General features: G+C 29.6%; 1 protein-coding gene across 1 annotated transcript in view; it reads left to right on the top strand.

Annotated features, from left to right (window-relative positions):
- Positions 1-2,480: 2,480 nt before the first annotated feature.
- LOC142319967 (gamma-aminobutyric acid receptor alpha-like) overlaps positions 2,481-26,669 on the top strand; it is a 79,211-nt gene continuing 55,022 nt past the window's right edge. Inside the window, exons 1-3 of the mRNA XM_075357646.1 lie at positions 2,481-2,512; positions 3,836-3,918; positions 8,691-8,819. Coding sequence (XP_075213761.1) covers positions 2,481-2,512; positions 3,836-3,918; positions 8,691-8,819 — 244 coding nt within the window. The remainder of the gene's footprint in view (positions 2,513-3,835; positions 3,919-8,690; positions 8,820-26,669) is intronic.

Below are 26,669 nucleotides of genomic sequence, written 5' to 3'. Positions count from 1 at the left end.
TAGAAGTAGCAATATGTTTATAACTAGAAGAGACAAATACTAATTTCTATCTCTACCTTCGTCTAGAGTTACTACTAACTCTACCTTCGTCTAACTGTCACTGTAATATAACTACATTCGTATTACATAAATCAATAACAGCTTTGATAAATTTTCAATAAATGTTTTAAACAAGTAACTCTTCACTTTAAAACTTTAATTAGATTATAAGTTTATAAACCGGTAAACTCCAAAGTTCATTAATTCATTTAACCTTAATTACTTTAGAAGAAATAATATTTGAAACGTTCTGTTATCGCAAAAACTACGAAATAAGTCGTCTTGCGGTTGCTGGTAAATTTTTATCGGAGAAACTAATAACTTTCAAAAGGATTTGAATCTACTGGCCGTTGTATTAAGTGTTTTTATACTACTGTCACCGGTTATAGAAGAAAAAAATCAGTCCAATACTTTTACAAACCACCCAGTAAAATTCCATTAGACTACAAAGAAGAAATCGTAAGCATAAAATTGCCCAAAAGGCATGGATAACCACATAAAAAATTCTCATTAGACTCCCTTATCTCTTAATATTAAAATTAATTCAAAACCCTTTTGTACTATTTTAAAATCATAAGTTCATGAATTTGCTAGTAATATATGTCCGATCTCCGTAGCAGAGTTGTTGAGCATGGCATTTTTCACACGCTAAAAAATTCATTATAATCCATCAGTAACTGTAAATGGGTGTATAAACACATAGAACGATCTCATAACAAATCATTTAAGACTTCATGAGTAGGCTTTTCGATTAACCAAGTTTTTACTCGCATAACTGTCTAAAGTAGTAATACTGTCGTAAGATTAACTGGTTAAGAATTTATTAGTTCTCTTCTTCAACGATACAATTCTCATAATGCTAGATTACGAACAAAAGATAAAAGCATCGAGTATAGCCGCTCCCAAAAATAGTATACATAATTTCCACCAAAAGACCTAAACTAAGTTTTCAGTACAGAAAAAGAAATTTCCTTTGAAAAAATAAATGATTTTAAAAAAATTATTCGTGAACGGAAAATCTTATATCCATCGAAGAAAACTCATTTGTTTGCAATTTATATTTGCTGTGAGGTTATATCACTTTTGATATATATCGGTTACTTCCTGTATGATATAAGAGCTAATAAAAAACGGAAGCTTATAAAATAGCGTTTTGGACATAAGCCAAACAAACTTTCTTCTTTCCTTTGGTGGCAGTCACATTTAAACTAGTTCAGTACTTTTCTAAATCCAATGACTAACGGAGATAACACTTTTTTCTTATCGTATAGTGTGTTTATATGTTTAGTCATAATTTAGTTATTTTTTAATTATTGAAAAATGCAATGCAATAATTTATTTTAAGAGTTAACCTAAAAATATTTAAATATTTTATACATACGGTTGCTGGAATCATTAATTAATACAAATATTATGTAATCTGAAAAACGAAACGAAATACAGTTGTAGATTTTTATGTAAAATTATTCAACTGTATATTTAAAAAAGGTTAAATAATTCAATTCTTTTATATATAATTTATTAAACAATTATAAAATAAATTTCACTGAATATAAAAACAGGCATTAATAAAAAAATACCTTTGATATTTGAAAACAATAATATGTAGATGATACTTTTTAATAATTATTAAAACGAAAACAATGACGCAGAGGGATTTTTTTTTTATTATTGTTACAAATAGGAATAAACTGTATTGTAAGTGCGGTTGGTGTCAAGGAATAAAGGAAAAAGTTTTGATCTTTAAACAAAATGTTACAATATAACTGGTTAATTGAACTAATTCAAATATTAATACAGCCAATAACAAGTGTAACAACAAATTTTCTTATAGTTTATCAGTTAAAAATTAATGCGGTGATTTTTAATGAAAACTACGATGATATGGTAAAAGAATATGAAAATTTATTTTATTAAAAATTATAAATAAATTATATGCAAACATTTTGCATAAATAATAAATTATTATTTAAGCGTAATTCACAGATTAAATTTAAGGCATTTAGGATTAATAAATTTGTAAAGAACGGAAAAGCAAATTTACGATATAATATTCGTACAAGACTCCCAAACTTAGAATACTTTAAACATACATGCCCCTGCATTTATGAGGCTATGCTTTTAACACAAAACGTAGCCTTTCTTTTTCTTGTTTAGCCTCCGTGAATTACCCTTCAGGTATTACTTCAGAGGATGAATGAGAATGATATGTATGAGTATAAATGAAGTATAGCGTTGTACAGTCTCAGTTTGACCATTCCTGAGATGTGTGAATAATTAAACCCAACCACCAAAAAACACCGGTATCCACGATCTAGTATTCAAATCCGTATAAAAGTAACTTCCTTTACTAGAACTTGAAAGCTGTAACTCTCGACTTCCAAAGTAGTCTTTCCTTTCTTTTTTTTAACCTCCGGGACCATCTTTACTGTATGAGAATTATGATTGAAAATTGGGTTGCAAATACTGAAAGGTTTGAGAAACGGTAAAGTAAGGGTGGATATAAGGGTGCGGGTGTAAAAAATGTTTTGAAATCCAAATTAACTTACTAATTAAGCCCATGAAATGTATGACTAAAAAATATAAAGCAAGTTTTTAAAAATCTTTGTAATACGAGTTAACAAATAGACAGTAGCACATTTCCTACAATAGGAAAGAATGTTTAACAATTCTGCAGGAAGGATAAGTGTAAGATGACTACAGAATATTTTGAGGCCGAAACGAATATATCATCTAACTCACACTAAGGATGATCTCGATGAAATAAGGTTTAACCCAATTTATTAGCCGTATAAATATTTAATTACGCGAAATAAGGGTAAAATTTAAAAAATTATCCTTAGACCGATATTATTTCAATAAATAAAAATTCATTCGATACAAATTTAATAACAGCAAAAAACATGTTTTTACGAGTATAAACTTGTCCTTCTTTCAGGTCGATTCACCTTATTTTCATATTGTATTTTTCTTGTCCTTTCACCATTCGTATTCTGTATTCTACCTTTTACCTTTCGGCAAAATATTCAGAGACTATTACCTACTTACCCTATGTAACATTTACTGCACATGTTCACTGAAACGTCGTTCATGTTTTACGACGGTTTCATTTTTTTTTTTTCATTTAGATTTAATGAAATGAAATATTTTAAATAATTTCTTCATTAGAAGTATAACGTAAGAGTAAAATATAAGAGATTAAATCAGATTATACGAAACAAAATGCAATAGACTGTAGAAATTTTATTAACTCCCGTTTCATTCTTGTATTAGAAATTTTACTAACTCAGTTTCCTTTATTAATAAGAAATCTTATTAATTCCCGTTTATTTTACTCAAGTAAAACAAAAATTATTGAACAATTTTCGTTGTTTTTATCAAAGTTATTAATCAATTAATGAAATTAAAACGTGGAAAATGATTAAAAATGAAAACAAATCACACCCTTTTGGAGGTAAAGAGATTGACATGTGGTCCTCCAGTAAAAAGATTATTACAATGACTATAAATGTTTTTATTTAATTTAAGCAAACCCGTTCATCAAAACATCAAACCTAACTTAACCAATAAGAATAATGATAAAAGAGGTTTCAAAGAGCTGAAAATGTATAAAATCTTGTTATAATAATAAACACTATTTAAATTTTGGTAAATTAAAGAAAAATAAAAGTTACCGAACCGGTGCGAATAACATTACAAACGTTCTATCAATGATGAATACAGGTAAAGAACGGTATAGTTTAATAATTTATAAAGATATTCATATTTTTTCTAAATAGTATTGATATGTTTTCAGGTTGACGATTAAAGCTGGTTGTCCGATGAACCTAGAAAATTTTCCAATGGATACACAAAGATGTCCTTTAAAATTCGGCAGCTGTAAGTTAAAGTTTTTTTTTATTTTCTATTCAAAAGTATAGATTTTAAATATTGTAATAAAATATTGCAGAATACTCAGAAGAAGTTAATAAATTTTCTTTAATAACAATAATTTAATTTATAAATCGTTACAAAATCTTTACAAAATCGTTACAAAAGTAATTTAGAATTATAGGGAATAGTTTGTTTTTAAATTGAAACACTACCATATTAACGAATAATTGTCACGGAATTTTAATTGTATTTTTTGGGAGAGGCTCCCTCTTCGGAAAGAATGGTACGGATTATCTGTAATACTAAGCATTGATAAATTGCGCAAACTCTTAAGAAATATATAATAAGTAAATTTAAATAATTGAAAATACAATAAAAAATTCCTTAGAGGCAATCATGTGATTTTTCAACATACTTACCCTTCAATGGAAATCCAGACCGTCTGAACCACCAAGAACCACCAAGAGTCCGTATGTAGTTGGTTGATTAATGGATTAACAATTATTTATACCTTCTGCAGTGATATATTTGATACACACGGATTATCAGACAACAAAAGAAATCCCTAACGACTGTAGGAGCAGTATTTATGTTTGATTGGCTGAAATCCAACCCCAACGGCAACCGACAACATGAAAGGTAAAACTTCTACTGTGATTACTGCACCATGCGTCAGATTTCCAAAAAGATTTTTTAATAAACCTCAAGACCACCTCAAATTTACAATGTTTTAAATGTTTAAATTTACAAAAATATCTTTGAGTAAGGTTTGTTTTGACAAATATTTTTTCATAAACTTCTTTTAATACGGATTATTTAAACCAAGAAAGCTATTAATGAGATACCTCATTAACTTAACAAACATAAGATTTTTTAATTTACAAAAATATCTTTGAATAAGGTTTGTTTTTAAACACTAAACCACATCTTTGAATAAGGTTTGTTTTGACAAATACTTTTTTCATAAACACTAAACCACATTAAGTCCAAAACTCTTAATTAAAGGGTTTGAACAAAACGTTATTATAGCCTCGGAATCAGCCGGCAGATACAATCTTATCTGAATGATAACCGTTGTACCGACTGGCTGACCAATACAACGCAATTAGTTGTAATTACAATTAGTTATATAACATATGTTACTATTATTACAATTAGTTACCACAAAACGTTGCTATATAATACTCCTTTGGCGTAGTTTTTATTTTGTAAATTAAACATTTTTTACCCCGAAATTGAATATAGTTTTTATCCCGATGCTATAAAAGTTGCCGTTAAAAAAATATTAAAAATTTCAGAAATATTTGTAAAGAGGAAAAGAATTCCTTTTGCCCCTTTTCGAACCGACACTAGTAAGTATAATGTTTTCCTTTTCCTTAAGGACCTCTTTCTGTTCAAAACTACTTTGTAATTAAGTTAGCTTTTAAAATTGCAATTAAAATTTGCAATTATAATCATAAACATCTGTTTAATTTTAACGCTTAATTCGTTTAACCAATTACTTAAATATTTACTTGATATATAAATAATTATTCACGAACGACCATTTACTGTAACACCAGTTACGGAAACAGTAAGTTCTTGTAATTTAAATTCTGTTTCATAAATTAAAATTAAGGTAAAAATTACAAAATTCTAATTTCTAGAAGCTATAATTGCATAAGATCATCTTTTAATGAAACCAATACGTTAAACGAGAAGCTTCTTATGATTTTTAATAAATTTTGTTTTATCAAGAGTAAAATACACGGAAATCAATAGCATTTACGTTGAATAAGTTGTCACAGTACAACTGTTCCTTAAAAATTTAACTTACTACTGTTATTTTTTACTTAGTAAAGTTTTTACTTCTAACGAAGTTACAGAAAATTTGCACTACAAAACCAGGTGTAACGATGTTAAATCATGAAACTATAGCATTTATTATTGCATATTCTTTTATATTACATTTACGTTTATTATTTTAATTATTACATTTACGAAATTATAACATCTTTCACGAAAAATAATGAAGTAAAAGAAACTGTAAAAGTTTATAATTTCAATTAACGATTTTAATTGTCAATAACATAATTTTTGTGTTTACAGTAAGAATGGAAAATTATATAATACACCATATGTAAATAAAAATAGTTATTTTTTATCGTCCAGAATTTACGGTTGGAAATAATTTTGGAATACTAAAGCTAGTTAGAACGAATTAAATAGAAAGAATGTGAAATGCATTTGTTCTTGGAGCTATTTGCATAGTTTCATTAGTAAGACTAAGAATTTAAAACGATATATCTTTCCAGAAATATCGATTCTCATATTAAAATATTCCTATTAATTCAATATCTTTATATATAACCTACAATAAATCACTCTGAGAAGTTATGACACAAGAAAACTCTTTAAAATCTTACAAATGATTATCTACTACAACCTCAGAAGCACTAATTCTGCTGGGAATTAGTACCATTCGTTACTTAATTGCGTAATGTGTTGGAATCGGGTCGGGTTAATTTCATTGTTAAAAGCCGACAACGTTGTTTTCATAACAATTGTGTTCGCGTCAAGCTGACCGAAGTGAACCGCCCACCCGGAGGCGGGAAGCTAATGGTGAAACTTATCCAGTGTTGTTCCATTTTGTGAAATTAAAACGATTTTCAGAATCTAATTACACGCATTGTTGCTAGCCGTGGATAGCTAGTCTTTATCCGATCGTGTTGTAAATTAAATGCCCACACGAATTACTGAGGTGTGCAAATACTCATACAAATACTATGTAGGTTATGGTGGTTTTCTGTCAATAATTAATATAACTGTTCAAACATGCAACCAAATAATGTATAATGTTTTAATTACAAAATTTTAATTAAAGTCTAACAATGATGTCCAAAAAAATATCGATAAGAACTGTTTGAATGCCCCTGTGCGCACCCAAACTTATATAAACATGCGCTTTTATCAGCTCTCGTTTGTTTACACAGTTATCATTATTATAGTTAAATATTACTTGTACTATTCTATTATCTTATACTGCTGCAATGAAATATTACATACGGTCCCTAAACTTTAGTGTTACAAAAAGCGATAGAAAATTTATAATTTTTTTCCAAATACCAATTAATCAAATTTAGCAATTTACTCTTAAATTTCAACAATCTCAGCCACTATGCCACAAAGCAATTCAATTTTATTAATATATATGATGAAATAAAAAAATCTGAAATTGTTGTACAGTTAACATTCGTTCATATTTTTAATAGACAGATCGGATTTTAATGTTTTGTTTGCATCCAACTTTAATAATGACGTAAATTAAATTTTTAAAAATGGACCATTTTACCTTTAGATTTTAGTTGCCGATCTTCAAACACTTTTTTATATACACAATATGAACGAATGTTCAACATCTCGTAATAGTTGATTCAATCTTCTGCTTTTCTTTTTCATCTGACTTATCCACTGCATTAAGCATCTTCCACAGTCTTTGTCTTATAGCGACGTCATAAGACTTTAAAATATGATATTTTATTCTAGTTAGTAGATCTCCGAGGCAATGAGGCCGTTAAAAAAGCGTGCGATCCATTTCGATTAAAAATGTTTTATAAGATGGTGATCGGAGGTAGTGTAACAGACTAGTATAATATCTGAATGGTTGACTTATCGATCATATGCTCTGAAATTAAGATACTGAGTCGCTGTTTAATAAGTTCGAGATATTTGTCGTTTTTTATTTCTGCTTGAGGCAAACAAGGGTAACCGACTTTTGAACTTCCGATTTCTGGCGATGCTCCGCTAAGCTTCCTAGTTAAATGCTTTTAATGGTCGGTTGTGTTATAGCTATTATAGAATAATGACAAATATGTACTTATTGGGAAAATTGAGATCTTCAAGATGATAATGTAAACCTGTTTACATTATCAATTTCAAATCAATTACCCGTCAGGTGGGTATCGTTTACCATCTGCCTGGATTAGTTTTTATTTTGTGTATTTATTTTAGTTTTCATTGAATAATTTCAGACTTGCACACGTCCGTTTATCTTCTTAGTAACTATAATATACATCTCAGTTGTCATTTTCTGTTGAGTATCTTGCCATTTTGGACCCTGATCGTCTAAAGAGCTGATGTAGCCTCTATGAAAGCTCAGCCGATTTTCGAGAATAACGCTATTCATTAATATGTGAATTCTTTCATTCATTACCTCTGTTGAATGTTGGGATTATGTAGCTATTATTTCTACTAATGATGAACGTCCTACTCTCAGAAAAAATAATTGTGGCAAATGCCGCATTAACCTCAAATGCTTTATAAGCGTCAAAACCACTGTTAAGACTTAGGTTTCATTTCCTCCTTTTTTGTTTGTAAAATTTTTTTTCTTTTTATAAATTTTCACTCTTTCTTTTACTATTTATAAATTCTCACTTTTTTGTTGCCCTTATTAAATGAATCTATCTAATTCTCTATTGTTAGTCAGTCTCTTGTTCCATCCTTCAAAGACTCAACATGTGTTTATTACGAATGTACGAGTATAATTAATTATTACAATAATGTTACATATATATATATATATATATATATATATACTTGGAATTCATATATATGAATTCCAAGTACAAAGAATATAATAAAAATAATTTATATTATAAATGAAATAAAGACTTTAAATTTATGTACTTTCTGAACTCTGTTAAAGTCATATAATTAAAATTCACAACCTTAACTTTTGTAAGTGAATTTAATTAAATTCTCCTCACAAAAATTAAAGTTAATCTTCTTTTTTTTTACAGTCGGCTATACAGTAAAGGACGTAACTTACGTATGGAGAAGAAAGGTTGTAACGGCTAACGATATGAAACTATCGCAATTTGACCTCATCGATACACCATCAGCTAATCAAACAGATATACTTAGATCTGGTAAGTTATAAAAAAAAATAATTCACTAACTGCAACTTCGTATCTTCGGTCAAAAAATACTTGTAGTTTTGTAAATTATATAGATGTTTACATTTTGGGATAGAGTTTTCATTTATTTAACTTAATTTACATATAATGATCCCTAATGCTTGTATCAATTTATCAATTTAAATACTACACCATATCTCGTGCTTCAATACTGGGTTTGTTAGTACACAGTACATTTATATTTCAAACAAAGAATAAATCTGCCGAAGCTTTAACTTTTAAGAGCTACATCCATTTTTTTACCGAGTAAACTACGTCCATTTTCTTACCGGAGGAAAGCAAGTTTAACACGAAAGCTGAAACATGAACTTAAATTTCTTTACGTTATAGAAAAATTGTTGAACCTAAATGAAATCCCCTGAAATAAATAAATATTCTAGGAATGGATATTGGAAAGATCCATTTAAAGTAAGAAGATCTATTAAAAGTAAAGCTTCTAAGCTTTAAAAGGTTGAAAATCCCTTTTCTACCAAGGGTTTTGGATAATTAGTTTTAATAACTTCAAATGTAAGCATTTGGCCAACTTGATATTTTTACCTAATTCCTATTTTCTTTCTATTCAGAAAATGAGCTATACGGTAATTCAGTTTTACCTCCATTTTTTTTAGAGTGTAAATGTTACAAAAAAATTTATTTGTAACTCTATTGTAAACTTCTAAGTATAAATTGCTAAAGTTTCATCCAGCGCTCAGAAATTTAATTTTAAAATCATCTCTTATTTATTTTTATTTTTTGTTTCAAATGATTTTTTTTTTTTTTTAATTATTTAATTTTTTGTTAAATTATTTAACAAAAGTTAATTTTTCATTGTTTATTGCCGTAATTTATAAAAGATTTTTTCGCTACTTGTTAGCATCGGTTCGAGTTGTACTGAAATTTGTCAAAACATTATTAATTTTTTGTTGAACCACCTGTATAAAATTGACAGATTAAAGTTGTTTTTCCTACCCGAATTTACCCAGAGTTCTGCGTGTTGTTTCATTACACAATGAATTTTCTGGGCAAATAGTTACTTATATTGGTCAAATATAGAGAAAAAATCTTGAATCAATTTTGGCTCTGTTGTCAGATTTCATTTCATTTTCTTTTATAAGGAACGTTATTAAGGTTCTACGTACATTCCTACAGCATAAAGCTTTATATGGGGAAGATTTCATAAAATATTGACATCATTTGAGTAAATGTTACTACTTTTCTGTAAAAAAATATTTTAAGAGTTAAAAAAAATTTCCACAGCTATTTTTGGGAAGGTTTTACTAAGAACATATCTGCCAAGTTTCAAGTTTTTAGACCAACCAGTTGACACTTTCTTCAACTCCAATTAAATCACCCTCTTAAGGCTGTTAATTTTAATTTACTTTTTTCTAACTCTCCCTTATATGTAAGTATTCCAAGTTTAAGCTTCTAGCTATTCGGAAAAAAAATGTTTATTTGTCTCTGGGTTTTGAAAAAACCTAGAAACAAATAAACATTTTTTACTTCCTTGCAAAAATTAAGCGAAGTATTGTGATCGCAAAAAATTTCGGTTTTCAGATTTCAAAGGAAATATTCATTTTGACCATCCCTGAATCCATTTTGACTAGTTTCGATGTGACGTCTGTACGTATGTTATCTTGCATACTCAAAAACGATTATCCACAGGATATTGAAATTTTGGATTTAGAACTGTAACATCTAGTTGTGCACCTCCCCTTTTGATTGCAATGGACTGAACCAAAAGAGTCCAAAATCCCCAAAAAATGGATTTTGGACTTCTGAACTGCAGTAATAAGCCCACATTGACAGCTTTTAAACGATATATCATAAATGGTACTTATTTTCATTAGTTTCAGAGTTATAGGCAAATAAAATTTGAAATATTGAATGAAATCTGAATTTGAATGAAATATTTGAATCTTATTTATAATATTATTAATAAATCAATAAATTTAAATTAAAAAAAAGGAGATGAAGTCTGATTTGGACCAGCCAGCTCTAAAGGCAGTATCATCCATTTCCATAATCTGTAAATTTCGTATCTGCAGGTGGCCGCGAAATCCAGTCCTCTAATTCGGCCTGCAGATGAAAATCGGCCGATAAAAGTATATCCGAGAAACAATACTCGGAACCCCGTTAGCCAGCTATATGCAATGTACGTGAGTACAGCTGTTGCCGCCCTCGACGTGGAACGTAGATGTTGTGTTCCGGACATGGGGATTATCTACCTCAGGGCATTATTATTACTATTATTATTGATTATAAAAAGTGTAAAGAAAAAAATTAAGCTATCGCTCTCTCGGAGAAAAGATTTCATTTCCTACCTTCAATGGATAAGGAAAATACTAACACTATATAAAAAAAATAAAAAAATAAAATATTAAAGCTAGATCAATTGTTGAATACGGACTACTACAATTAGGGAGGCAGGAATTGATGTCATTTCCAGATTACCATATACTAATTCACGTTGTATAAATGTTTTCTTGATATTTTCTTAGTTCAATGAAAAAATATGAGTTATTCATTCTTGATTTTAACAGAGATTCTATAAAAACAAGAGAATTAAATAAAAATTCAAAAAAGATTAACTAAATCTTTACTCAATTTTTCACTTTAATTTGAATGAATATTCTGCTGATTATCTACAATCGGCAGTTTAATTACGTAGTTAAATCATTACACGTATCTTAAAAAACAACCAAAAATTAGACAGCCGTAATTTTATTTCAACTTAAATTATAACTAATATTATTAATATAAAATCCGTTGTTACTGCTTCCATAAAAATTTAGAAATAAAAAAAATTACTTTTGATAAATAAATCAATACAACTCAAAAGCTTAAAATTGAATAAACAAGTTTAACAGTGAAATCAGGAAATAAAATGTCTAGCGGGTACAATTTTTCACACTACTCGGCGAAAAACTTCCCTTAGAAAAGCAAAGCAACGAACAGTTGTCATATTTCAAATATCTACAAGCTTCTACAAAAAAATAAAACAGCAAAATTACATAGTTTTCAAAAAAATGAAAACTTTAAAACTGTTATAATAATAATTTATGATATTTTATATAAAAGTAAATTTGAAATATCCGAGTTTACATATTACTGCTACCTTTCATAAATATATATAAAGTTTTTTTTTTTTTTTTAATTTTATTTTAAACCTCCATCAATTAAATAAAAAATATATACTAATTATAACAAAAAAACAAAAAATATTCAGGGTTATATTATTTAAAATAAAAATAATTTTGTGATTAATCCGTCAAAGAAGATTGGTTCAAAGTAGGTTTAAAGTTCAATTAAATTTTAACCTGATTATTCAGAACAGACTTTACCAAGGATTCAAAACTAGAGCCTTTAGATTGGAAAATAAACGATATATTAAGAACACAATTATGAGAGTCAACAAAACATATCAGACTTTCACTTTTAATCGAGGATAAAAAATTTATTTTTTACTTGTAATCTTTTTCACAATCATTATTAGAAGTCACATTATATCTATCTTTAAAGATGAATATTTCCTTTTTTTTAATAACTCTTCATAATAAGGAAAAGAAATCCAGGGTGATCTCAAACTTAAAGAAAAGATACCTATTTAATTAAATATTTCTTTATTTGCCACATTAGTGGAAAATACCCCACATTTAGACTTCCAAAATAAAAACCAAAGAAATAAAGAACTTAATTTAACTAAAAATTAAATAATTAAGTAGTTTACTTTTTTTAAATTACCTAATAAGGAAATCTTTTTACCTGTTCTTGACTAATTTGGACTTTTTTTTTTAACTTCTTTTAAGTAAATAACTATTTCAGTCAGAAAGTGAATTAAAAAAATGTATCACTGAAAACAGAAGAAAAATTACAAAAAAAAAAAACAAATTAAGAAGATTCTTATATTTTTCAGTCATTGTGAAAGATATTTTAAGCTCCAAATTCATTATAAGATTCAATTAATCTGCAAAATGAATCAAATCATATAATAACAAGACTAAGTTTAAAATTGTACTTACATAAATACTAAATTTCCTGAAGCCTCTAGTGAATGAATTATTTATAAATTAAAACTACGTTGCAGAGATATAAGTAAGAAAAACCCGTCATAATTATAATCTATGATTAAAAAACGTAAAAAATAAGAATATTTCATGTTTAACACCTTATTTACGCAGATTTCGTGATAATCAGCAACTTTAAACATTTTAACGATACATATAGTGTATTTTAGAAAATTATAAGAAATGGCAAAGATTGTTATTTTAATATTATGAAAGAATATTAAATGCATGTGGATTTCACTTAATATATTTTCATCTACATTTATTTTTTTACATTAAAAAACCATTTTGTTCTACGATTACAGTAATAATAAAACCAACAAATATTCTTATCGTTTTAATGTATCCTATATACTTTCTAATTTTAAGATTATTCAATAATAGGTGTCAATCTGCTGTTACTAGGCAAATGAATAAACAATTGAACAACAATTTTATTCACCAAACCAGAAATTCAAATAACTTGTAAGTCAAATTTTAAAATGTACTTACGTCAAAGTTTTCCGTATTTGAAAGTAAATTGGCGTTTAACTTAAAACATGGAAATTAGGTAAATTTCAACTAATCTACAAAATATAAAAAACGGTAAAGGATTTTACTTGTAGTAATACTCCTTTAAAGGAATTCTGCGTAATTTTATTTTATATGGACTTTAATAAAATGACTGCAGAAAGCGGCGTATAAAAGCCGCAAGAAACTAACAGACAACACCATCAGAAACAAAATTCTTAAACGCGGTAATCAAACGAAACACTAAGGTTTTAAAACATCACAGCTGACAGACACTATTTTTAACAAATTGTGCAACCCAATGAATTGTATTACTTACTCGCAACCCAGACTAGAGAACAGCAGAAAATACAATTCTTTGTGCATTACAGGCAAGCGCAGGTTAAAGAACCAACTTTGAAAATGTGATCAGTTTTGATACGCGTGGGCTATGAGACATTTAAATGTATTAAAAATTATATGCATGGGATCGGAAAGTAAATTCCAAGTGTGTTTTTTAAACGCATGGGAGATGGCATAACATTTAATTGTATTAGAAGTGATACACGTGGGACTTAACCTGCTAATTCTCCTTCAGTATCATGAAGAAAAATTTCAGCAATGAAATAAAATGACGTAAGTTAACAAAAAATTGGGCGGGGAGTAAAATTGAACCCACCCTCAACTTTTTACTTTTATTAAGAGGTACATTATTAAACTTTAAACTGGTCGGTAAAGGTATTAGACCCGTAATATTTATTTTATCTCGCATTTTTAAATATAATGATGTGGAAAATTTTGTTACTATAAAAATAAAAGTATATAGCTGAGAAAATGCTAAATTATAAACCTATCATTAATATCGTGTTCTTAATGATTTATTAATAAATATAGGTGTGTAGTTACTATATGGGAGGTAAGGTTTTATATACCTGGGTTATCTGTTTTGCAATTTATCTCGGCTGCAGCTCCATTAATTATTAACTAAATTAACAATCAAATTTCAGTTAACTATCAAATTTCTAAATTATTCCTTTTGAAAGAACAGGGTTTCGTTTATTGTTGTTATACAAAATTTGATATCAACTGTAAAATTTATTATTAAAGAAAAAAACCATAATGATAGAATATTTTTATACTTAATGACTTCTACATTGATTAAAAAAAAAGCGCTCTTTAATAAACCCTGTTTAAAAATGACTTTTAAGGTCTCGGAAAAAACCTTATATGTTAATAACAAAGTGACAACAGTTTTAAACTTCTTTAAAGATAGGTATCGAAATTATTCATACTTAAAGGAAAGCCCGAAAAAAAGAGTTCGTTACTTCAAAGGTTAGATTGAGATTTGAGATTATAAGCAAACATTCGATAAAACTTTGCTGTACGTAGTGCTTATTTTACGATGTTTTAGAACTTTTCTACTCTTTTTTTTAATATAACTTATATTAAACAACAAAGAAAGAAAAAAAGAAAAAAAGAAAGGAAGGAATAAAATCTTTATTTTATCGTCACCAAAGAATTCAAACGGTCTTTTCAGCTATTCTATTTTACTTTAAAAAAAATTATCTTGAATAATTTATTATTCTAATTTTGATAGTTTAGTATATGCTTGTATAAGAGTTTAAATAGTGGAATTATCAGTTTTATTCAAATTGTTTAAAGGATGGATCATGCAATAAGAAAACAATCATTCAATCATATTTTTTAATTTTTTATAAAATAACTTAACCCTACACAGTTAAAAACTTAGTATCAAAAAATTTAAGTAAGAAGTAACTCAAAATTAAAATTTAAAAATCCTGTTTAGTTAAAGTTCAAATTAAACAAACTATTGGACATTACTCTTTTCATGATTAACAATAGAACTGTAATGAGGATTATAGTCTTTCGTAATCCAGCACAGCCCTTGAGATAGAAAGAGAGAGAGAATTCAAAAACCAATAACCGAAACGTAAACAATAACCTTAATCTTAAAGTTAATGTAAGATTAAATAATTTGAAAAACGAAAATGGTAACTATTTCAAGTAGAAGAAACCTTCATTAAGATTTAAAAAAAGTTTATAATTAAAAAAAAATCACAGTTTAAAAAAATTATATGTTAAAAAGTTTAGATTTGGTTTTGTTCAATTCGGTAATATCGAAATACTATGAATGACTGAAATACAATAAATGTAATTCTTCAAACCTTTTGTTCAGGCCATCCCTCGTTCCGATAAATAAAAATAAATTCTAATGTTATCACCTAAATAACTAGAAAATCTATTAATAAAATACGCGCGCGTGTATGAGTGGTGAGTGGAAAAAAATAGTACTAATCATTACAAAAGCAATATGTAGAACAAAAATTAATATAGTTTACGTAGTTACACATAAAACGAGAAGAAGGAATTTTCAGTTTTGGTACGCAAAGAAAAAATATTACAGTACAGCCCCGCTATAATGCTGCTCGATATACCGCGGTTACGGATACAACGCGGATTTGCAACCTGTATCCCAAAAAAATCTGAAAAAGTAAATTAGGATGAAGAACAAAAAAAAGTACACATTATATTGTATTGGCTTTTTCTATTAAACCATTATTGCTTGACTTTTTGCCTATTTTTTAATTGATCCCCTTTGTGATTTAAAATTTACATCTCGAAATAACGCGGGTGTCACGTAAGTCCCCCGATAACCGCGTTATAGGTTACACTGTAATTCAAATGCTTAAAAACTAAATAGTTATCAGATTCATCTATTTTACTTTTGTCAGTTGTATATAAAGTTAATAAAGGTTCAACAACAAAAAACAGCTTTTTCCACACTAATTACCCACATCTTATATCTTTTTCGATGAATTTTAAGCTTAAAATAACGCTTCAACAACATTAAAAACTGAGGTAGTCTTCTTTCTAATCACTTTTCTATTATCTGTGCGATTTCATTTCATTAATGAACTCTTTCACACAAGAAAACTTACTTTATCGATTACATTTTAATTTAACTCGTCTTTGCCCCGTTATAAAGACCGGCCAGTTTTATGTAGTGCTACTACATGTTGGTCACTTCCTCAGCTAGTCTCTGGTACGATTCTCATCAAGGTTTCAGCACTTTCTCACATTATTTTTTTTTTTACGAGATTATAGGCTCAACTTTTATGGCCATTAGCCCAAATGAAAATTTGTAATGCAGGTATAATGCAATGCCTGACCGGGATTCAAACCCGGGACCTCCGAATGAAAGGCCAAGTCGCTACTACTCCATCACGGAAATCGGTGCAGTTGAATCTATCTTATATTCCTCGCTAAAATACGTATAAAATATGTTTGGGGTAATAATAACGATAAATAATAAAGTATCACAAAATACATTAAACATTTTTTACCTATTAACACCTTAAAGGTGACCTTTTCTGTTTTTTGGACATTTTTGAACCGAAGGTTTTTGGGCACTAGGCCATTTTTCAAACAACAGCTTTTTCAATAAGGAATCATAGGTGTAAAAAATTATTTTAATAAAATGATCGATCATTTTGTAGGGAGTACTATTATAACCACTTTTAAACATAAAATTAGAGACAAAAATTAAACATAAATTAAAACATATTTATTTATATTATTATATTCTTATTTACGTCATACTTATTTATATTTAATAAAATTAAACATAAAAAAAGACATATATTATTATTGTGGCCCGGCTGTACATAAAAGTCAACTCAACCCTGAAATGGGATACCCACCTTATAAGAAACCTGATAAGAGTTTCTCGACTGGAGAAAGATTTCCCACAACTCAAATATAAATTTAATAGGATAAAAATTTAAATATCTAAGATGTAGTAACCTAAAAGTTTGAACAAACTTTGCGTTAACCAGCAGATCTCCGACTGAAACCCCTAGAAACACCTGAAAAGTGGAATAAACGATAACAAAAAAATAACTAATGTTGGAAAGGAAACGATTTACCTATAGAAGGACCGTGGAACGAAATAAACCACACTTAGGAATACTTCAAACCCTCTCTAAGCAGCTGGTCCCTATCTCACTCACGATTCTATAGGATATAGTAGTATATTCGCCCAGAATTGGAACAGAGCATCACCGATCAAGGTTTTTGTATTTATTATTTCAAATACATGGACAATAAATTTTCTTAAGAATAACTTAGACTTTGGTAAGGAAATCCTTACCTGGAAAAACTCTTAGAATGGTGTGGCTTGCGGAAGCTAACGTTCAATTAACGATAGATGCTTTCTTATCTATCGGCTTATCTCTCTGGGTGAACAGTGTAAATTTTTATGAAACAAACGTTTATTTTATTAAGTTTATTTAAAGAAAAAAAGAGAAAATATTAAGACAAAATCAATTAAATCCGATAACTAATACGATACAGATCCAATAATAAATTCAATAAACGATGTAATAAAATAATTTATAAAAAAAAAAATTAATATACTTTATAAATCATTGACAAATATTGTACTGTAAAACTCCACCACAGAAAGATTCTTCTGCAATTGTGTGCATATACAGAGTGACCCATATAAAACGCAACCCAACCTTATATTGGTAGGTATTGAAATAATAAAAAGGCATGTGTAAATGTAAATGTAATTTTTATTATTACCATCCATTACCTTACATTTAGAGTAAATGTTGGAAGTGGCCACCATCTTCTTGAATACAAGCTTCAATTCATTTTACTTTTTACTTTTTCTTTCTTGCAACTTTTTCAAAGTTTGTGGCTGGATATTTAATACAGCTTGTTCAATATTGACTTTCAATTGTTCAAGTGTTAGTGGTTTGTTGCTGTAGGCTTTTTCTTTGAGGTAACCCCGTAGAAAAAAATCCGCCGCAGTCAAATCTGGAGATCTTGGTGGCCACAAGCCTCGACCGATAACAGGATTACCAAAGAATTCCTCGACGAAATCAGAAGTTGAACCTGCGTAGTGCGATGTCGCACCGTCATGTTGTAGTGTCTGTCTTCCTCTTCCAAGAGTGCAATGAACTGAAATAAAATATACTGATATCGTTCTGCATTAATGGTGTACTCGAAAAAAATAGGACCGATTATTTTCTTCCGCGATATCGCGCACCACACGCCCAACTTCTGCGGATGTAATTGTTTTTCGTGATAAACGTGGGGATTTTCAGCACTCCAAATTCTACTGTTTTGGCTGTTTACGTAGCCATCCAAATGAAACCGGGCTTCTTCTGTGAAAAATAACGAATCCATAACATTAATTCCCTCACGCAGTAATCGACGGATCCATTGACAATATTGTAGCCGTTTTTCTTTGTCGGGCTCAAGAAGTTGATGAACCGTTTGAATGCGATAAGGTCGTAATTGTAATTGTTTGGTCGGCCGATGAACAGTTGATTTAGACAAATTAATTTCAGCAGACAAACGTCTGATCGATTATTTGGCAAGGCGAGTAATCGGTCTTTGATTTCAGTGACTATCTGTATTCAACACTGACGCAGATCTTTTGTGTTCCTTGTTATTAACAGAACCAGTCTCTCTAAATTTTGCAACTAACCTTAATACTGATGTTTTGTTAGGATCTGGTTTATCTGGGTACTTATGGCGAAACAAATCTTGCACTGCAACCACTGATTTCGTACTGAAGTACGACTCGACAATGAAAACACGTTCACCTAGCGAAAACACCATCTTGTCTCTAGCAATACACTGAACGTTATGATTGCATTGTTGTTACTATCGGTAGTATTCTACTGCGTCGCCGCGATGTTCAGATGTTGGACGAGTCCATTTCAGTAACGAGTAGGGGAGTAAGCTTGACTTTTGAAATTTCATGGATGAGTGATTGATGGGTTGCGTTTTATATGGGACACCCTGTATATATATATATATATATATATATATATATATATATATATAGTTATTAATAATAATTATAACATCAACATAACAAAAATAATAAAAATCTGTTTGTAATTCATGTAGCACAATGAAGACCTTTCTCCAAACAATTGCAATATGTCAAAAAGCAACTTGCGCTTGTAAAATTAGAAAAACGATGAACAGCCATTTCTATTTTTTTGAGGATTTCATCAAAGACAATTTCCACCTCTCGACAAAAACATCAAACTATTACCGAGATTTAATCGAACAGTATACATGTAAATACGAATCATAATCGGTATATAAACACAATATTCTGACATAAAATTTTGAATAAAAGTCTAACTGTTGTTTACAAATGTTTTTTTTTTTTAATTAATTTTTTCGTCTTTAATTTAATGAAAGTGGAGTTTTGAATGGATATAGTTTACCCATTTTGCAAATGTGTATCGATTTCGATTTTTTTAAATAAGAATTTTAAAATCGTTTAATTTTTAAACAAAATTATGCGACTGTATTAATTAAATAGAAACAAAATGATTTCTTTTTAAATAAATCGGTGAATAATAATAATAGTAAAATCTATAAAATTAAATTATGAAATATTCTATTCTGAATATGAAAAATTTAAAAACCTCCTATAAACTGATATTACTAAAATTATATGTTTAAAGAGATTTTACTTTTAACTTTTAATATTATATTTTACTTTTAATATTATATTTAACAAACCCTAAATAACACAATAGATTTTAGAAATTATTTTAATCCACTTATAAATTTGACGGGCTATAAATTAAATTACTTGTAAGCAGGAATTTATACTAATAATCATCGATAGAGGATGATGCATACTAAAAAAAAATTGTAAAGGAAGGTTAAAAACTAGAAAATCAAACTGCTGAAAGAGTGATTTCATTATCATATACGACAACTAATTGGGTCAAATCTATGATAAAGATTATAAAATAAACAAATCGAAACCAGTAAAAAAGGATAGGTATTGACTATACGCCAACGACCATTTTCAACATATACTATGTAAATTCCATGAAGTAATTCTAATTAAAATAAACTCAAATAATCAACTCAAAGTAATTTAATTAATTAAAAACCTATTTAATATTAATTCATGTGAGTTTAAATAATAACGTTCTTTATAAAACCACGTTTAATAAACTAAGCAACATTAACTATTATAAAATTCATCACTTAAAAAAATAATAATAAATAATACAAGGTATACATTGTTAGTGTTATTTCTTTGTCATATATTGACAAGTATTGTGATCGCGAAAAATTTCGGTTTTCATATTTCAACGGAATTATCCATTTTGACTAGTTTCGACGTGACATCTGTACGTATGTATCTCGCTCGCATAACTCAAAAACGATTAGCCGTGGGATGTTGAAATTTTGGATTTATAACTGTTGTAACATCTAATTGTGCACCTCCCATTTTGATTGCAATAGACTGAACCAAAAGCGTCCAAAAAAGCTCAAAATCCAAAAAAAGTTTGATTTTGGACTTTTTTTAACTTCACTAATAAGCCCTCATTGAGTGCTTTTCAATGATATTTCATAAGTGGTACTATTTTCATTAGTTCCAGAGTTATAGTCAAGTAAAATTTTAATTAATGAAATATGTGGATCTTACAAGGGGAAGGCACATTGATTCAAATCCGATTTCATCTTTTTTTTTATTTTTTTAACTTTTTTTTAATTTAAATATATTGATTTATTAATAATTAATAACCTCTGATTGTAAAAAAAATTTGCAGTAAATAATAATTCAATAATAACAATAAAAAAAGAAATATGAAAAAATATCATAAATTATTAATAAACTAAAATTTTATATACTTATTTAAAAAAATGATTATATGTAATTTAATAGGCGTACAAGGAAGTCATGTGGTGTTCATATCAGAATTTTTTAATAGATAGAGCAAAACTCAATATGGTTAATGTTCTTTACACGAAGTAATGAGTAAATGCTTCAACCTAGAACACAACTCTGCTACAATAATAAATTTACAACAATAGCAATAGAGAGACAAAAACTGCATTATTTTATATTAAAAATGTAAACATAAAATTAATGGCTTTCTCTACCAACCTGTAAAATAAACCATCTCAAAATAATATGATTTCCAGTTTCGATTGGATAGGATTTTTGTTACAAGAATAATAAAAAAAATGTAAAACAATTCTATCATAAAAGGTATGCTTTGAATCCAATAATAAGCTATAAAGCACAATTTTGTGTTCACAACCAATATTAAAACAAGTTTTTTATTAAATAATAATAACAATAAAAAGAATTATAACTCGTTAAAGCTATTATGTTAAAAAATAAAATTACATTAATTACATTAAGATAACGCACAAAAACACAATATTTAAAATATATATATATAGAAAACCGGCTCTATACAAAGATATACGAAGTTCCTCTAATAATTAAATTAAAGATATTACTCAATATAATTCGTATAAAGGCCTTACAATATTTATTTAAAAGGAATACACTTCCTCAAAACTACAAAAGCAACAAAAACCTAAGTTAAAACAAATTCATAAAAACAGCATCGAATACCTTTCTATAATAATAATAATAAATTTGCAATTAAATGTAGACAAAGAAACTTGCCTTTTTTATTTTAGAAGGAATTATTAATTCAATTTTTATCCAATAAGGACTTCAATCATTATATGCGTATAGTGCACCCACAAAGGATTAAACAAACTGAATCCAGATAGGACTACAGGTAGTCATTCCCTCCCAAGATCATTCCTTGAATGGCTTAATTCTCCACCTGAGCTTTCCTTGGTATGATCTGCTGTGTATTCAGCACAGACTAGCAGAATCTGTCCTACCCACATTATCCAAAATGGAGACGAGAAATTAAAAAGAGATCCATGATGAAAAAGAAAATTGTAACCACCATCTATTTACAACCCAACATTTTTTCCCCTTAATACTTCATAAATGTTCATCAAACAATAAACCCTAAAAAGAAAATTTATTTAAAATACATTTTTTTTTACTTTTTTTTATAAAGGAGACGAAAGTATCAGTCAAAAATTATAACACGAAAAACTTTATGGAACCCTAAAATGGAAACAAAAGGAAACACTAAATTTATAAAACTAGAAAATAAAAACTAAGATTTAAAATTATTTTTTATCAATTCCTTACCATACATTTTCATTATAATAACAGATATAATTAAGCCTGCCCTATTATACCCTAATCATTATCATTATACAATTATAATACATTGTATCATTATAATACCTATATGTGTATTGTTTGGACATCTGCATAAGTTACAGGCTTGGAATATAAGGCTGAATTTAATAGCAGGTTTAATTATATCTGTTATTTTAATTAAAATGTATGGTAAGGAATTCATAAAAAATAATTTTAAATCAGGATATATGTATATAATATATATATATATATATATATACTTCTAAGTCTTTATTTTCCAGTGTATATATATTTATATACATATAAACTGGAAAACTGGATAACAAATGATCAACGGTAGCATTCAATTTACTTTGTCACTCATCACGAGCCACTCGCTTCAAAAAACAAAAAAGATTGTCAGAAACAACGCAATTAATGAAAGGGGCTGCAAACAAACCTCTTTTGCAGTACTATCAGCGCGCTCGTTGCCTAAAATTTCCATATTTCTGGGAATCCAGTAGAAGCTCACACTTCTGTTATGCCGAGTCATTTCAGAAATAATGAACTGAATTTCACGGACAACCGTTTAGAGTAGGTCACTAATCGCCTGCATGGCACTCATGAAATCAGAGCAGACAAATACGTTTCGATATGTAGGGCTAATTATATTTAGGCCTTATTAATAGCGTACAGCTCTGCGGGGAAAACAGTGGCAATAGTGGGAATGTTAAACATGTACGTTCTACAACCGACCACTAAAATACATTCAACAGAGTTATCGTATGTAGAGCCATCGGTATAAAATACTTCATCATGATCAAGCTACTTACAATATTATAAAATTCTTCTCGTAAGATAACCGGATTCGTGTACTTTTTACGGTATCGACAAAGACTAAAGAAGTAATCCACTGGAGAAGGTCACCAAGGTGGGTAATAACATTGAGTAATATTAAGAACTGGAGGTAATTGGATGTTTAGAGATAAGAAAAGGCAGATTGATTCCTAGCGGAGCAATGGATCTCGGCTGTTCTTGACATCGATTAAAATTCGGGTTAGAGAACACGCACAAAGGTCGGATGATTGCTTTAATGCGAGCTGCACAGGAGTAGATGATTTGTTTTCGTCTACTCCAGCTCACCATTGTTCACTAGTAGACTTACAATAGGACTTGAAAGAAACAAACCTGTAGCAAGACGGATAAATGAATGATAGACTGCATCGTGCATCCTAAGAGCGGTGGCTCATGCGGATGAACAAGCCACGTAGTCATAGTCTAAATGGGAAAGGACCAGATTTCAGTAGAAGAGCAACATGAATATACGATCCGCTCCTCAACGGGTATTAGATAGAACTCTCAGCATGTCTACCATTTTGAGACATTTAATCTTCAGTTACTACAAATGTGTTACTCACGTCAGTCTTTGGTCAAACTAAAACCGTAAAAGTCTAACCCACGAGCATGGTTCAACTGGTTCACCGTATAAAAAGAGCCGAGGTCAACATATTCTCTCAACCGGGAAAAGCAAATGCATTTCGTTTTTTCTGGGGAAAATGTGAATCCAGCCGTTCTACACCATGATTCTAAGTGGTTTATTGTGTTTTGAAGCACTCTTTTGACAGCAGCTAAAGTTCTACGTGCAACGTAAATAGGAAAATCATCAATGAATACATAACAGGTTTTCGCACGCAGTTTGTTATATTATTTATGGCTACGGCAAACAAGGTAACAATTAGAACAATTCCCGTGATAATTAATTTTCTAGTGCGAAACTTTCGGATAACGTCGTTCCAACTCGAACGGACCGATTATTGAGGAAACTCCTGACAAATGCAAGGAAATTCCCTTGTATACCCCATTCATGCAGTGTATTTAGAATTCCACTCCTCCAACCCGTATCCTACGCCTTCTGCAAATGAAAAATATAGCAACCGGAAGTTGGAAAAATAAAAATGCATTTTGGAAAACAGATTTATGGCAATTACATGATCGATGGACGATCTACCTTGGTGAAAACCGCATTGTTCGAGAGTAATTATAGCGTTTCTTTCAAGGTACCATACTAGACGACGGTTTGTCATTCGTTCCATCTCCTGCACAGAGTACTGGTCAAGGAGGTAGGACAATAACTTGAGGGGCATGATTTATCTTTCCCAGGTTTCAGTACAGGAATCACAATTGCTTCTGACCATGAATCTGGAAACAACTGGTTAGAAAATATTCTATTATAGCTACACCATGATTTCCGTTTAGCACACCTGGCATTGCGGAAGACGCAGAACATATCTATCGTATGCCTTCGATTGAAATTACATAACGCCCTCCAAAGATTCCTTAATGCACTCCTGCAGTCTTCGTTCCACCAAGGAATAAAAGGCCGCTTTTTTCAGATGTTAGTGGGATAGATTCATTTGCACTATCGAGTATCATATATGAAAACATAGCAAGTTGGTGGATCACACTACCACTCCTGTCGTATTGAACAGCTTTCTCAATGTCCCCTCTGTGAGGAAGACTCTTAGGCGAATCACTATGACAGAAAACAAATGGTCTGTGATCGCTTCCAGAGAATTTTCTGGACATGCAGCAGATAAGACGTGGAAGTAAGGTTGCTGAACACACTGATAGACCGATGCACGAAAATGCGCCTGATGAAAACAACATAAACGTGTGCGACCCATTTTATTCAATAGCAGAGATCCAAGTTCTGCCTCAGACGATCAACTAACTCGAAGAATATGATGAAGAGTCTCACGAATAATGATGGGCATTGAAATCGCCAATTATTAAGCAGAGCAAAGGAATCTGTGAAAACAGATCATCCCCACTCAAATCAACAGGGCGCCACTCCCAAGTTTTTTAATTGACTTCGTAGAGCCACACCCTACGCTGTGACAGCGCACTTATGAATTAAGAAAGGTAAAACCTTTCCAAATCTGTTACCTTCTTCCTTGTATTTAACTACAATAAACCATATTATTGATAATTAACTGTCTTTGTTTTATTTCTCGTTTCATCATCACCAGACACATCTTTGGCTGATAAGGTCGATCGAAGTCTTTTTAAACTCCCGGGTTTGTTGGTTTTTTCAAGTGGACCAACAACCATCCAAGAAGTATTTAATGGGACAGACATATGGTTCCACGAGTACCGGCGATGTAACAGACCACTCCAGCAGAGCATGCGCGTACTGGAGCTAGAGCTACATACAACTGGATTCACTCTGGTGCCCAGAGGACATCGTTTGAGGCTCACTACGTACAGCCATCCACACATAGGCATGATAGTTTCCACCTTGGGTTACGATTGCGTTTCGTAAGGTGTCGCAACAACGCCGAGTATAAGCGTAAGGAAAAGAAGCGTAAGATGTAGTTGTGTTGCTGTGAAAGGATATATGTTGTAATTTGTGTAGCGTTTGTAATATGGTGTATGTGTATGATGTAAAGAGTTCAGCAGCTTAGTGTGTAGTGGGAAGAAAAGCTGCATAAGCTAGGGCCGTGGGGACGCTAACCCCCAAAGTCTTAAAGAGTAAGACTCCCCGTCGGAACTTACTTTCAGCTTACAGGTATGTAAAATAGATGAGTATATTGTAAAGATGTAAAACTGGTATTAATTATTGAAGCTTATTAAAAATCGCAATTTTTTTTTTAATTTTAATACCTTTTTTTATTTATCTTCTAAATTCTCAAATAAATCAACTATCTACCGTTTAACATCTCATTTCCAGCCTTTTTTTCTAAACATTGCTGAAAGAATTTGATATTCAAAACTTACCGCAGAGTAAGAAGTAAATATTTTTAATTTCTAAAAAATAATTGTTATTTTTAAAAATCCAAAAAAAATTTAATATAATTTTAAATTAATGCAGGAATGTATTGCAAACATGTTATACATATTTCATACATTAAGCAGGTTGAAGTGTGCTTTACGCAGTAATATTGAACCAGGTAGTTTTAAGAATCAGGTAGGTAGTTTTAAGAATCATTCCAAAACTTTTTTTATAATTTTTCTTTAAATAAGAAGTCGTAAGGTGAAAATAATTTTCAACTTTTATCATTGAGAGAGAAATTTCAACTTTATGTAAATTCTAATAAAATTCAGGAACATCGGTACCAGATTCTTTTTTATTACTATTAAATCACTTTTCTTTCCCGACCAAGTTGTCGAAGAAAGTATGGTTTCAAACAAATTATCAGGTTCTCCTTAATAATAGCCATAAAAGTT

The sequence above is a fragment of the Lycorma delicatula genome, chromosome 2 (genome assembly GCF_047948215.1).
Source record: "Lycorma delicatula isolate Av1 chromosome 2, ASM4794821v1, whole genome shotgun sequence".
NCBI lineage: Eukaryota > Metazoa > Arthropoda > Insecta > Hemiptera > Fulgoridae > Lycorma > Lycorma delicatula.
This window is presented reverse-complemented; position numbering and strand designations above follow the sequence as displayed.